Genomic DNA, 15,793 nt, shown 5'->3' on the forward strand with positions numbered 1-15,793 from the left:
TTAATCTGTGCAGCGAAATCACCAGGTAAATAAACCCCCCCAGGAGGTTAGTAAGAGGAACCGCAGGGCACTGCAGGTGAAGCTTGGCATGTTTGGTGGGGAAGGCTTAGACGTAGCTAGGACAGCACTATCCTGAGAGACGGAAGGCTCAGAGAGAGCTATTTTATCTTTAAATAATAAAGTCTTATTTCAACAAGGGGAACAAAATTGCACAGGAGGAAAAACTTTCCAATATACTTGGAAGCGCCTTTCACAGAAGAAATCAAGCACATCATGCTTCACCACCTTCTAAGGAGGCAAAGTTTGTAAAACTGAGGTATGAGTGAGGTGGGAGGTGTATTTATAGGCATTTGAGGTTTGGGAAACTTCCCCCCTTTTTGGTAATGTGACAAATATCTCCTCAGCTGTCAGGGACCTGTAGAAAAAAGAAAGAACAGAGTAACCAACCCTGGCTTTCTATAAAGGGGTAGCATTATTGTTAGTAGTACGGCGAGGTGGTCTTTGCTTAAAACTTCTAACTGCTAAAAGCCACCATTACTCTTATTAAAGAGATTGATATGGACACAGCATAACCCAAATCCTTGCTTGCAGGGAAAAGTACCCATAAAATGATTAAACATCTTCAGACACCATCTTCACACATCCTCCCTTGACAAAGGCAAAGATAATGACTGGGGGTTATGGGTAAGGAAGTGACACTTAACAGCTCTGATGGGGTGCTCTTTCCCTCCTCCTGCTGGCCAGGAGTGAATATCCCACTAGTAATTGGAATGATTTGTGGACTCTCCATGCCATAAAAAATAAAATAAAAGGGATTATCTATATTTTTAGGAAACAATATTTTTGATGTTGACTGTCTCTTTAATATAAAAGCATAGGTGTTTCTTGCAAGTGGATGTGAGCCAATACACCTTGTTTTGTGTGTGTGAATATAGTATAGAGGGTCTTTTGTCTTAGTTTTCTCCAGTGCTCCTAATACAGTTTTGTTAATGTTTAATGTTCACTATTTTAGAGTAAAGTTTGTCCAAAAAAAAAAAATGTATAAAAGTAAATATTTGTTTTCATACCTCCTGCGCAGACAGGAAATGAATGTGCAGTAGCTTCCGTTCACTGTCCACTAGTGGTAGGAACGTAACCGTAACATCATCGTCTGTATTTAGATTTGCACCAGCCCCACGATTGTCATAGCCATCATTCTCCATGGCCACCAGGGCCGAAAAGTGCCCCCTTGTATAGCCCAAGGCAATGGGACTTTTCCAGCAGAAGCTTTGCTCCCATAGCAGAGGTAAATACACTCCTGAGAATTTAAGCAAAGACGGTTACTCTAAGCTTCTCAAACATAACCTATAAACCTATACACGCGTAAGCAAACATTTCTCTTGCACAGTACTGAGAGAAGGGGAAGGGTGAGACCACGACCTGGGGACTGTAGTAGTAGTAGTAGAGGAGAATCTAAAAAAGGGGTTATCAAATGCTTTACAGCTGTTAAGACCCTCTGTTACCACAAATACTAATCAGTCTTCAACATGTTAAAAGGAAATGAATGCCAAAATAAAAAACTTTAATGGTTTATATACAGCAGAGTGTTTCTCAACTCCAGTCAAAGTACCCAGAACAGACCAGTTTTTCACGCGTTGTGAACTAGAGCACCGGTAAATAATCAGCTGATCAGTAACCATGGTTACTAACCAGCTCTTGCCCATCAGATGATTATTTCACCTGTGCACTAGTTAAGGGATCATGAAAATCTGTGTACTCCGTTGTGAGTACTGGAGTTGAGAAACACAGCTGAGCATATATTTTTAGAGAAACTTTTCAACTACATTACCAAATAGACTTTCTTTTCTTGGTATAATTTATTGAAAAGCGTATTTAAATATGCACAGGAGCAGCATAGGTGGAAATGGTGGCTGCACACATCTCATTGGTTTACTATGTGTGTGTATTGCTGCTCAGTGGCCGATTTCAACCATGTTTACCCCTTTTCTTAAAAAGGGACAGTAAAGACAAAATTAAACTTGATTAATGATTCAGCTAGAACATACAATTTTAAACAACTTTCCAGTTTACTCCCATTACCTAAATTTGCTATGTTCTCTTGATATACTTAGTTGAAAAGCATGCATAGGTAGGCTCAGGAGCAGCAATGCACTACTGGGCGCAAGTTGCTGATTGGTGGCAGCACATCTCTCGTCATTGGTTCATCTGATGTGTTCAGCTAGCTCCCAATAGTGCACTGCTGCTCCTTCAACAAAGGATAACAAGAAAATGCTACTAGAATACATTAAAAAGTTGTTTAAACTTGTATGTTCTATCTAAATCAGGACAGAAAAAACAAATTATAACTTACCAGATAATTTCCTTTCCTTCGATACAGGGAGAGTCCACAGCTGCATTCATTACTTGTGAGAATACAGAACCTGGCCACCAGGAGGAGGCAGACACACCCCAGTCAAAGGCTGAAATACCTCCCCCACCTCCCTCATCCCCCAGTCATTCTGCCGAGGGGACAAGGAACAGTAGAAGAAATACCAGGGTAAAAAAAGGTGCCAGAAGACAAATTTAAATTTAGAGCTGCCCACCGGAGAGCATGGGCGGGAGCTGTGGACTCTCCCTGTATCGAAGGAAAGGAAATTATCTGGTAAGTCATAATTTATGTTTTTCTTCTAAATACAGGGAGAGTCCACAGCTGCATTCATTACTTGTGGGAAAATTATACCCAAGCTACAGGACGACACTGAATGCTAACGGGAGGGTACAAATAAGAGGTGGCCCAACCTGAGGGCACCACAACCTGCAAGAAAACCAAACTCCCGAAGGCTTCCTTGATAGAAGCAAAAAAAAAAAAAAAAAAAAAAAAAAAAAAAAAACACGAGCCATAGACCTCTGAGGAGGCTCGTGTCCCGCTGTCTCCTAAAGCCAGCGAAAAAAAACTCCTCCACTAACGAGGAAGATAATGAGCTTCCAAAACCTTGCACCCCCCTGATGTAAACAACAAAGTAAAAACGGACTACTCTGATGAAGTTTGACAGAACCTCAAAGAAGACTCCCCCAAAAAAGGAAGAACCTCTTCCCATTTGGACAATGATATGACCATCTGAGGAAGAAAAACTCGGATAGTCCTAATTAAGGGAAGTTAACAAACAAGAAGAGCGTGCTGCAAATGCAACACAGGAACCTATGACACATAGAAAAACAATCTACAGACGAAATAGGTCCTTGAATAAGATTCAAAGACCACCTCCAGAACAGGTACAATGAAACCCGATGTAACTCCTGAAGGGAGAACCAACCCCAAATGGAGCAAGGAATGCCCTAGTCCTCACAACTTATACCTGGAAGATCAATCAATCAATCTCTAGAACTGGAGCACAACCGGATAGCAAAAACTGCCTGCGAAAGAGCATACCAGAGAAAAGAACCACAGATGGAAACCATCTGAAAACTCTGCATGCCAGACAGCTAAGTCAACTGACAGGCTATCCTGGTAGGCTACCCCTTCGGACAAGAACTAGCTAGACAAGCCCTTCACCCGCTCATTCTAGAGGGGAAGAAGAGAACTCCAGGATCCAGAAGAGAGACTGGACAAGCTAGCTTTCCCGACAAAAGGAGAGGGAGTCCTCCATGCCTAAATTAGGAGATGAGGATCCACAAACGAGCTGAAGGAAAGGACTGAACCCTTCAGAAAAAAAACTTCTTTCAACTAGGACCCAGCAATCCCTCGCAAATCACCCCGGAAGAAAAGATCCCAGACACAAAGACTCTGACCCAGTAGATCCCTGCAACAAGGGAACTCTCAAGACAACGAGCCTCTAACCCCTGATTACGAACCCACGGACAAAAATGGAGCAACCGTCTCAGACGCCCATTCCAGATAGGATCGAGCCATCCTCGAAAAGAGAGTGACATGGACGAAAAGGGGAAGGTTAAAATAGACCTCCTCAAAAGGAAGAAAACTGCCACAGCAGAATTTAAACTCCAAGCCGACAGCTTGCTTGGCCTGGAAATAATCCCCTCTGCCCCTTAGTTCTGCGGACCTCAACTGAGAACTCAATCTGCAGTCTCAGACACACATTTGAAAACCTCTGGATCGATAGGTCAAACGAATGATCGTAAGGAACATCCATTCCGGAAAAGCACGCTCAGAGAATGGATTGCTGTCAAGAGCCGTAGTTGGCCTTCACCCACCATCAAATTCGAGACCCTCCCGACTACGCAGGAGGAACTCACTAGTTTAGAAATAATCCACTCCCCAAGAGGTCCCAACTGGCATGTATCTAGAAAACCAGACCGAGCCAAATGGTCGACTGAAAGAGACCCCCAAGGATGACTGGAAGGAAAATCCTGATTTACATACCCCAGAAACCACTCTCTCCCTGCTGACAGGAAAGAGACCAGACAACACTGTTCTGGGGAACTAGGAGAAAAGTCCCGAAGACCTGGCCTGGGCTTAATTTACACAGCGCCAACTAGGGCCTGAAGATGAATTAGAGGGCAGAACCCGATGAAGTGATGTAATTTCAAAGCTCTAAAGCAAAGAGCCTCTCTGTCTGAAAGGCCAAACAGCATCCAAAGGATACAACCTGGGGACAACCCCAGAACTCCGATCTAGGTCCACCTCTGAGTTTGGTACCGGTAGGAAGCAAATTCCAAAAGCTCTTATAGAAGACGCTGGAAAAACCAGAATGCCAAGACTTGGGAACCGCCGTAACACCTAGAATAGGCTACTGTTACATTAAACCCCAGATCCCAAAACTGAGGTACGAAGCGAGTTACCGGAAGAAAAAAACGGTCCCTAAGAACCGGGTCTGCTAAACAAGCATGATATTAAATGAATATCCAGCGACAGCCGCCAGATTCTAATCATCCACCTTCTAGTTCCATAGAGGAAACTACCAGACTACACTGGACCACTTTGGACAGGAAAGATAACCTTCTTAAATCCAGGTAGAGACAACCGTGTATTCTCTCAGAATAGAGAGAGATCAAGAAAACTCTGCTTAAAGATCGGACCCAGACCAACAAGAAAACCCCTCCCCTAATTGGGCCGTTCACCCACAATGTATGACACTGCAAAGAGTACTGGGACAATACTCCCAAAGTCTCCTAGTCCAGAAAAAAAACGGAATGAAAAGCTCAACTCCAGCCTCTAGGACCCCCGGACCATATGATCCATTATCAAGTGCCCATCCAGAAGAACCAATGACAGGTCCTGCCTGTCCTTCGGTATAGAAGGGCCCCCTTTGCCCAGACCAGAATAATTAGAAAAGGCTTCTTTTCTATATTAGAAAGAAATAACAGACTGAACTATTACCCAAAACAGGTCCTGCCCGTCATCAAGGGTACGACATGTCTGATGACGAACAAAAAAAAAAACAAGTTCCAGCAGTGCTAGGATCTGAAAATAAACAAATATAAAACAAGCTCTGAGGCTTAAACTTTCATATCTATAAAATCGAGTGAACATCACCCCGACCAGAGATCTAGAAGCTTACATCGGAAGACATCCATCTCGACCATCAAGTCGATATGACCAGAACAATCCAAGAGACAAAACTCCAAAAAAAGAGTTTACGCAAGAACCTTGAGCTCCTAAACAAAAGCTATCCGAGAAGGATTAGAAAAGAAAATTGTTAAACACACCAAAAATAATTAAAAAGGGTGTGCAACGAACATGTCCTGTCTGTGTAGAACACAAACCCCCCATGAAGCTCAGGACTGGGATTCTATAACTATATACATAGAGACAAAGGAGAGGATCCAACCCTCTCATGTAATCAAGATCGTTATCGAATATAGAGGACTGAGATCCACCTGACGGATCAGGACTGGGAACCTCTAACCGCCAAAATCTCTCAGGAGTAAACGTAGGCGTAAATCCTCCTCAGTCGGAGGAATCAATTCAGGCGATTCCGACCCCGGAGGTCCTACCTCTGAAGCCTCAGATGGAACCACACCTCCTGATTACAGATCTGGGACAGTCATTTTACACAACAGCCCATGTGTAGGAGAGCATGGATTAACCCTTTGCTTTGTAGGCGGAAGGGGCAAACTCGCTTAAGCCATAGAGATGGCCATGCAAAAACGCACAGTAACCTCCGGTGGAAAAAAAGTCTACCTTAGACGAAGGAGTAATGGTACTTAGGGGAACTGCATGTGTAGGATAAGAATCTAGGGTACGCACCTCACGGAATGAGGAATCCTCAGAGGTAGATGGCTCAGTGGAAGAGAACACCCTATTGCAGCAGACGGAACATAATTGAGCAGGCTGGTCTACCCGGTCCTCCTCACCACATACGCAGGTATCAAAATCTGTATCAGAGGAATCCTCTAGAATATCAGATACCTCCATAATTTCGATTAAGTTTTAGATAAAAAGGCAAACTGGCACCTACACACCCAATGGCTGGGGCACTCACCACCTCTTATGACCCAGACAGGTAGAGGAATTAGCCCTTCTCCGCAGCCACTCAGTCAGGAAACAGAAATGGAAAACAAGACATGACTACTCCCAGTCACATGGTAACCTGTATGTTCCGTATTAGCCAAAGAGTCTAAAATGTGTCCTTACACATACGCAGTTAAAATCACATAAACATGATTAAAAGGACCCCATTGTTCATCAATCCCCCTCAGGAGATATTAACCCTTGATTATATAAAGATAAAGGAGTCCCACTGAGACCCTATCTTCTATCGTTAACGTGTGTATAAAATGAAGCGATCTTACCGGAACACTGTTCTTCAAGTTTGACAGATAGCAGCAGCGCCTCTGACATGAACTTGAGTGAAGAAAGCAAGCAGTGAAACTTGTCAACGCTGATTGCTTATAGGAGCTGTTAATCTGAGTCTGGATGGATTCGCAGAAAGACTCTCCCTGCATTTCCAGACTCTAACCTTCATTAATGCTCTCACTGAGAGGCTGACAAGACTACTTAAAACCCTAGTTCCATCCCGAAGGGCAGGTACCCCTCATAAGGAACTACTCCTAAAAAACTTCCGTCACTTCTCTGTCAACCAAAGATTGATTGGGGGATGAGGGAGGTGTGGGAGGTATTTGAGCCTTTGGCTGGGTGTCTTTGCCTCCTCCTGGTGGCCAGGTTCTGTATTCCCACAAGTAATGAATGCAGCTGTGGACTCTCCCTGCATTTAGAAGGAAACAGAGCTTTATGCCCCTTTAACAATGCATTGTATACATCTAATCTGAATGTTGTGCTGGGCCTGAATTTAATAAAACCATAGATGTATCACATTGTCGTGAAATCTATTTAAAAGGGAATTACACAATTGATTTAAATTTGTTTTTGTATTTTAATGAACGGCATGCCGATCATGACTCTCTATTATGCAGCAAACCAGTAATAAAATTATAAAAGAAAAAACCCACTCATTCATAGAAACAAAGGGAATGATTATATTTTTGAAAGACCAGCATTAATGCTCTTCCTCTACCCTATATCTTTGTTTAATGCAAGATGGCATCACAATCTACACTAACCTTTCCAATACCAGTTCCTCTCCTCCATTACTATCCGCCATCAACCCCCTTAGCATGTAAGCCAAACTGTTTGCAGATCACCTTTATAAGAGCTGACTGTAATAGTGCGACTCTCTGCCCTCTATCCATTTTATCCCTATAAATGTTACAATGGAAAAAGGAGCCAGACTGCACCACAGAGTAAAAATAAAAATGGAAATTCCTTTATTACAGCAAGACAGCAAAACACTGACAGACAGACATGGAGGCTGCAAACAGTCTGACGCATTTCGCGTCCCCTAGTGGTGCTTAATCAGACACTACACAGGTAGGCTACTAGTCCCCTTAAATAGAACATGTATACACCTGATATTAATAAGCAGCAAATGTGAATACATTTAAAAACAAAGACATATCAACACAGCATAAATTTATACATTTTACATATCCCTCCTCCTCCTCTATGATGCTTAATACAAGAAGAAATTACATGCAATTCCTGTGATTATAAAGTTACAAATTAACAAGATTTACAAAGTTTACCCTGAGTTTATAGCCACAGTATACACATCAATTTATATAAGGCTGGCAACCCTAAACGAAACAGCCGATGTCCCATTCAGGCCAAAAGGCGATCTGGTCCTCAATTTGAAGATCCAATATAACTCCTTTTTATCTTTGATTTTATATTACCTCCTCTTAGTGGAACCTTTGCTATATCAATTGCCTTAATGGCAAAATTTCCTATATGCGTAAAATGAACATTATTGAAATGCCTTGCCACTGTAGAATCAACATTATAGTTTTTCACATCATTAAAAAGTAAATTTATGCTTACCTGATAAATGTATTTCTTTTACGATAGGACAAGTCCACGGATTTCATCCTTACTTATGGGAATATCGCCTCCTGGTCAGCAGGAGGCAAAGAGCACCACAGCAGAGCTGTATATATAGCTCCTCCCTTCCCTCCCCCTCCAGTCATTTGACCGAAGTTAGGAAGAGAAAGGAAAAGCCAAGATGCAGAGGTGACTGAAGTTTAACAAAAATAAAGACCTGTCTTAGAAAATGACAGGGTGGGCCGTGGACTCGTAATATCGTAAAAGAAATACATTTATCAGGTAAGCATACATTTCCTTTTCTTTTACAAGATATGACGAGTCCACAGATTTCATCCTTACTTATGGGATACAATACCAAAGCTATAGGACATGGATGAAAGGGAGGGACAAGAAAGGAACCTAAACGGAAGGCACCACTGCTTGAAGAACCTCTCCCCCAAAAATAGCCTCGGACGAGGCAAAAATATCAAATTTGGAAAAAGTGTGAAGAGACGACCAATTTGCAGCCTTGCAAATCTGTTCAACAGAAGCATCATTTTTAAATGCCCATGAGGAAGCCAGAGCCCTAGTGGAATGAGGCGTAATATGTTCTGGAGGCTGCTGTCCAGCAGTCTCATATGCAACACAGATGATACTCTTCAGCCAAAAATAAAGAGGTAGACATAGCTTTCTGACCCCTATGTTTCCCAGAAAAAACAACAAACAAGGAAGATGTTTGACGAAAATCCTTAGGTCGCCTGCAAGTAGAACTTCAAGGCACGGAATACGTCCAAATTATGCAACAGACGCTCCTTCTTAGAAGAAGGTTAGGACACAAGGAAGAAACACCAATTTTCTGATTAATATTTCTGTTAGAAACAACCTTAGGAAGAATCCCAGGTTTGGTACGCAACACTACCTTATCGGAATGAAATATAAGATAAGGAGAATCACATTGTAATGCAAAAAGCTCAGAAACTGTGCGAGCAGAGAAAATAGCAACCAAAAATAAAAAGAGAATGACTGGAGGGGGAGGGAAGGGAGGAGCTATATATACAGCTCTGCTGTAGTGCTCTTTGCCTCCTCCTGCTGACCAGGAGGCGATATTCCCATAAGTAAGCATGAAATCCGTGGACTCGTCATATCTTGTAAAAGAAATGTTCCCTTGCACGGACGTGTAAGGTCTAGTTGTTTTACCAACATATTGGCAGTGGCAAAATTTGCATTGCAATAAATAAACCACGAAAGTGATCTTGCAATTCGCATAAAAATGTATATTGTATACCTGCTGATCAACTCAGGACTTGGAAATCTTTGGCTACATCAATCATATCACACAAGGCAATTTTGACCACAACATTTGTAATTACCCTTAGCCCTCAGTCAGATACTATCAGACCCTGTTCTTTTGACCATACTGGGTGAAAGTTTTTTTGCTAAGGTCACAGGTTTCTTAGATACGAACCTGCAGGAATCAATACACTGTTTAAGAATATTATCACCTGTCAAAAAAGGTAAATTTCTCCTCAAAATTCTGACTATGTCAGGGAATTGTTTGGTGTATTCAGTGGTGAACAATATGTCTCCCTGCAATATCCCTTCACCTTTCTTTGGGGCGTTAAGTCATATTTCTATGAAGTAATTTAATTTCTTACTTTCTGTAGTTCGCTTGCCCTTCTAGCTTCTAGCCTAGTACACAAATCATTAGATTGCTGAAAATATATAGCATCATCCTTAGTGTTTCTCCTAAGTCAGATGAATTGTCTCCACATCACCCTCTACAGTGATATCCAGAAAATCCTTATAAATGTTGCCTTGTTTATAGTGCTGTGGAGTCTGTTGGCGCTCTACAAATAACTGATAATAAATCATAATGCAGTCAATTGTGTAACCGGAACTGATTTTTACCTTGAAAACGAGTGTAACCCAAAGTCTCCCCACGGAAGCTCTTGTAATATTTAACTCCATACACAATGATTGGTCTTCTAAGAATATGTGCAAGGACAAAGATGTGCGTTTGCTCCAAGCTTGCCCCAGGCTGTGAAAACAAAACATAACATTAAAAAAAGGTGTGCAAGTACCTATGAAACAATCAAAAAATGTGTTGTGAATATGAATAAAAGGGACAGTAAAGTTCCAATTAAACTGTCACGACTTGTATAGAACATGAACAAAAACTTTATATGCACATTTTCTGTGGCTCCAGAAAACAAACTACTACTCATTTGATATTCAGAATAAGAGGTTTTAAATGGTCTTGTTTTTATGCATTTGTGGATATACAATTCTACTGTATTTAATGGACCTTAAAAAAAATAGTTGCAGAGAAAAGATCTCCTCAGTGCCCAGTGTCTTTGGCCAAATAAAGATTTTCAGTATTCTCTGGCAGCAATTTTATTGTTCTACGTTCCCAATTGAAGGGGCAGGAAACCTCAAAATCGCTTTCATGATTTGGATAGAACATACAAAATTAAAACTTTCCAGTTTACTTCTATTAACACAATTGCATCACTCTCTTGTTATGCTTTGCTGAAGAAACAGCATTACACTCCTGGCAGCTAGCTGAACTTATCTAGTTAGCCAATCACAAGAGACAAATGTATGTAGGCACCGATCAGCAGCTAGCTCCCACTAGGGTAGGATATGTGCGTATTTATTTTGAACAAGGGATACTAAGAGAACAAAGCATATTTTAAAATAGAAGTGAATTTGAAAGCGTCTTAAAATTGCATCTGAAAAAGGTAAGTTTCATTTTGACTTTCCTATCCCTTTAAATTTATATATAAAACAAAAATTGAAGTTCCATTTTTTATAGCAGAAACTCTTCCCACCCATCTGTTCTTCAAGTCAGACGACAAACATAAGAATGAATTGTTACCGACTGATCATCTTGTTTACAGTGACAGCACAATAATGTAGACTATTATGCTAATTGGGCATTAACCTCTTCGCTACCGGGAACTTCAGAGAAAAACTTGCCCAACATACCAGAGAGTTTAGCATTTTTTCCATCACTCCATTTAAACAGAATTTTTTAATTTACCTATCAAAATTATATATTATATATATTATTTAGCAGGCAACCCAAGGTATTGATCTAGGTCCATTTTGGTATATTTTATGCCACCATTTCATCACCAAAAGCAATCATATTATAAAAAAAAAGTAAAATTTTTTTTTTTTTTTTACAAAACTTAGGGGGTTTCTCAAATTATTTATAAACCGCTTGTGGAGTCACAACACAAATTGTTGTAAAAGCTTCTATGGGATCTCCTTTGTTTAAAAATAGCAGACATGCATGGCTTTGTCATTGCTTTTTTGTAATTAGAAGACCACTAATTGCAGCTGCACACCACAATTCTAATATTCCAGGCAGTGAAGGGGTTAATCAGGTGGTTTAAGATTAATTTTAACTGTAGTGATTAGCCAAACTGATAACTCCCAACCCCTGATCCTTTTCAAACAGCTCTATAAACAGCTGCCTTGCAGTACCCAGGAGATAGAGATATAGATATATATATAAAAACATAATTTATGCTTACCTGATAAATTCCTTTCTCCTGTAGTGTGAATCAGTCCACGGGTCATCATTACTTCTGGGATATTGCTCCTCCCCAACAGGAAGTGCAAGAGGATTCACCCAGCAGAGCTGCCATATAGCTCCTCCCCTCTACGTCACCTCCAGTCATTCGACCAAGGACCAACGAGAAAGGAGAAGCCAAAGGGTTTGTAGTGGTGACTGGAGTATAATTTAAAAAATATTTACCTGCCGTAAAAAACAGGGCGGGCCGTGGACTGATCACACAACAGGAGAAAGGAATTTATCAGGTAAGCATAAATTATGTTTTCTGCGGTTAAGTGTGGTCAGTCCACGGGTCATCATTACTTCTGGGATACCAATACCAAAGCAAAAGTACACGGATGACGGGAGGGACAGGCAGGCTCTTTATACAGAAGGAACCACTGCCTGAAGAACCTTTCTCCCAAAAATAGCCTCCGAAGAAGCAAAAGTGTCAAATTTGTAAAATTTGGAAAAAGTATGAAGCGAAGACCAAGTTGCAGCCTTGCAAATCTGTTCAACAGAGGCCTCATTCTTAAAGGCCCCAAGTGGAAGCCACAGCTCTAGTGGAATGAGCTGTAATTCTTTCAGGAGGCTGCTGTCCAGCAGTCTCATAAGCTAAACGTATTATGCTACGAAGCCAAAAGGAGAGAGAGGTAGCAGAAGCTTTTTGACCTCTCCTCTGACCAGAGTAAACGACAAACAGGGAAGACGTTTGTCGAAAATCTTTAGTTGCCTGTAAATAAAATTTTAGGGCACGAACTACATCCAGATTGTGCAGAAGTCGTTCCTTCCTTGAAGAAGGATTTGGACACAAGGATGGAACAACAATCTCTTGATTGATATTCCTGTTAGTGACTACCTTAGGTAAGAACCCAGGTTTAGTACGCAGAACTACCTTATCCGAGTGAAAAAATCAAATAAGGAGAATCACAATGTAAGGCTGATAACTCAGAGACTCTTCGAGCCGAGGAAATAGCCATTAAAAATAGAACTTTCCAAGATAACAACTTTATATCAATGGAATGAAGGGGTTCAAACGGAACGCCCTGTAAAACGTTAAGAACAAGGTTTAAACTCCATGGCGGAGCAACAGTTTTAAAACACAGGCTTAATCCTGGCCAAAGCCTGACAAAAAGCCTGAACGTCTGGAACTTCTGACAGACGTTTGTGCAACAGAATGGACAGAGCTGAGATCTGTCCCTTTAAGGAACTAGCGGATAAACCCTTTTCTAAACCTTCTTGTAGAAAAGACAATATCCTAGGAATCCTAACCTTACTCCAAGAGTAACCTTTGGATTCACACCAATATAGGTATTTACGCCATATTTTATGGTAAAATCTTTCTGGTAACAGGCTTCCTAGCCTGTATTAAGGTATCAATAACTGACTCAGAAAAACCACGTTTTGATAAAATCAAGCGTTCAATTTCCAAGCAGTCAGCTTCAGAGAAGTTAGATTTTGATGTTTGAAAGGACCCCTGTATCAGAAGGTCCTGTTTCAGAGGTAGAGACCAAGGTGGACAGGATGACATGTCCACCAGATCTGCATACCAAGTCCTGCGTGGCCATGCAGGCGCTATTAGAATCACTGATGCTCTCTCCTGTTTGATTCTGGCAATCAATCGAGGAGGCATCGGGAAGGGTGGAAACACATAAGCCATCCTGAAGGTCCAAGGTGCTGTCAAGGCATCTATCAGGACCGCTCCCGGATCCCTGGATCTGGACCCGTAACGAGGAAGCTTGGCGTTCTGTCGAGACGCCATGAGATCTATCTCTGGTTTGCCCCAATGACGAAGTATTTGGGCAAAGACCTCCGGATGAAGTTCCCACTCCCCCGGATGAAAAGTCTGACGACTTAAAAAAATCCGCCTCCCAGTTCTCCACTCCCGGGATGTGGATTGCTGACAGGTGGGCAAGAGTGAGAGACTGCCCAGCGAATTATCTTTGATACTTCCATCATTGCTAGGGAGCTTCTTGTCCCTCCCTGATGGTTGATGTAGGCTACAGTCGTGATGTTGTCCGACTGAAACTGATGAACCCCCGAGTTGTCAACTGGGGCCAAGCCAGAAGGGCATTGAGAACTGCTCTCAATTCCAGAATGTTTATTGGTAGGAGACTCTCCTCCTGATTCCATTGTCCATGAGCCATCAGAGAATTCCAGACGGCGCACCAACCTAGTAGGCTGGCGTCTGTTGTTACAATTGTCCAGTCTGGCCTGCTGAATGGCATCCCCCTGGACAGATGTGGCCGAGAAAGCCACCATAGAAGAGAATTTCTGGTCTCTTGATCCAGATTCAGAGAAGGGGACAAGTCTGAGTAATCCCCATTCCACTGACTTAGCATGCACAATTGCAGCGGTCTGAGGTGTAGGCGTGCAAAGGGTACTATGTCCATTGCCGCTACCATTAAGCCGATTACCTCCATGCATTGAGCCACTGACGGGTGTTGAATGGAATGAAGGACACGGCATGCACTTTGAAGTTTTGTTAACCTGTCTTCTGTCAGGTAAATTTTCATTTCTACAGAATCTATAAGAGTCCCCAGGAAGGGAACTCTTGTGAGTGGAAAGAGAGAACTCTTCTTTTCGTTCACTTTCCATCCATGCGACCTTAGAAATGCCAGTACTAACTCTGTATGAGACTTGGCAGTTTGAAAGCTTGAAGCTTGTATCAGAATGTCATCTAGGTACGGAGCTACCGAAATTCCTCGCGGTCTTAGTACCGCCAGAAGAGCACCCAGAACCTTTGTGAAGATTCTTGGAGCCGTAGCCAATCCGAATGGAAGAGCTACAAACTGGTAATGCCTGTCTAGAAAGGCAAACCTTAGATACCGGTAATGATCTTTGTGGATTGGTATGTGAAGGTAAGCATCTTTTAAATCCACTGTGGTCATGTACTGACCCTTTTGGATCATGGGTAAAATTGTCCGAATAGTCTCCATTTTGAACGATGGAACTCTTAGGAATTTGTTTAGGATCTTTAAATCCAGGATTGGCCTGAAAGTTCCCTCTTTTTTGGGAACCACAAACAGATTTGAGTAAAACCCTTGTCCCTGTTCCGACCGTGGAACTGGATGGATTACTCCCATTAATAAAAGCTCTTGTACGCAGCGTAGAAACGCCTCTTTCTTTATTTGGTTTGTTGACAACCTTGACAGATGAAATCTCTCTCTTGGGGGAGAGTATTTGAAGTCCAGAAGGTATCCCTGAGATATTATCTCTAGCGCCCAGGGATCCTGGACATCTCTTGCCCAAGCCTGGGCGAAGAGAGAAAGTCTGCCCCCCACTAGATCCGTTCCCGGATCGGGGGGCCCTCAATTCATGCTGTTTTAGGGGCAGCAGCAGGTTTCCTGGCCTGCTTGCCCTTGTTCCAGGACTGGTTAGGTCTCCAGCCTTGTCTGTAGCGAGCAACAGATCCTTCTTGTTTTGGAGCAGAGGAAGTTGATTGCTGCTCCTGCTTTGAAATTCCGAAAGGAACGAAAATTAGATTGTCTAGCCTTAGGTTTGGCTCTGTCTTGAGGCAGGGCATGGCCTTTACCTCCTGTAATGTCAGCGATAATTTCTTTCAATCCGGGCCCGAATAAGGTCTGCCCTTTGAAAGGTATATTAAGTCATTTAGACTTAGAAGTAACGTCAGCTGACCAGGATTTTAGCCACCAGTGCTCTGCGCGCCTGAATGGCGAATCCGGAATCTTAGCCGTAAGCTTAGTTAAATGTACTACGGCATCTGAAATAAATGAGTTAGCTAACTTAAGAGCTTTAAGCTTGTGTGTAATCTCATCTAATGGAGCTGATTCAAGTGTCTCTTCCAGAGACTCAAACCAAAATGCTGCTGCAGCCGTGACAGGCGCAATGCATGCAAGGGGTTTGCAATATAAAACCTTGTTGAACAAACATTTTCTTAGGTAAACCTCTAACTTTTTATCCATTGGATCTGA

General features: G+C 42.1%; 1 protein-coding gene across 1 annotated transcript in view; it reads right to left on the reverse strand.

Annotated features, from left to right (window-relative positions):
• ZRANB1 (zinc finger RANBP2-type containing 1) overlaps window positions 1-15,793 on the reverse strand; it is a gene marked incomplete in the record, with an annotated part of 187,990 nt that overhangs the window by 22,650 nt on the left and 149,547 nt on the right. Inside the window, 2 exon segments of the mRNA XM_053692602.1 lie at window positions 1,068-1,297; window positions 10,205-10,334. Of these exon segments, the coding sequence (XP_053548577.1) occupies window positions 1,068-1,297; window positions 10,205-10,334 (360 nt within the window).

Source organism: Bombina bombina, chromosome 9, assembly GCF_027579735.1.
Source record: "Bombina bombina isolate aBomBom1 chromosome 9, aBomBom1.pri, whole genome shotgun sequence".
In the NCBI taxonomy this organism is placed as follows: domain Eukaryota; kingdom Metazoa; phylum Chordata; class Amphibia; order Anura; family Bombinatoridae; genus Bombina; species Bombina bombina.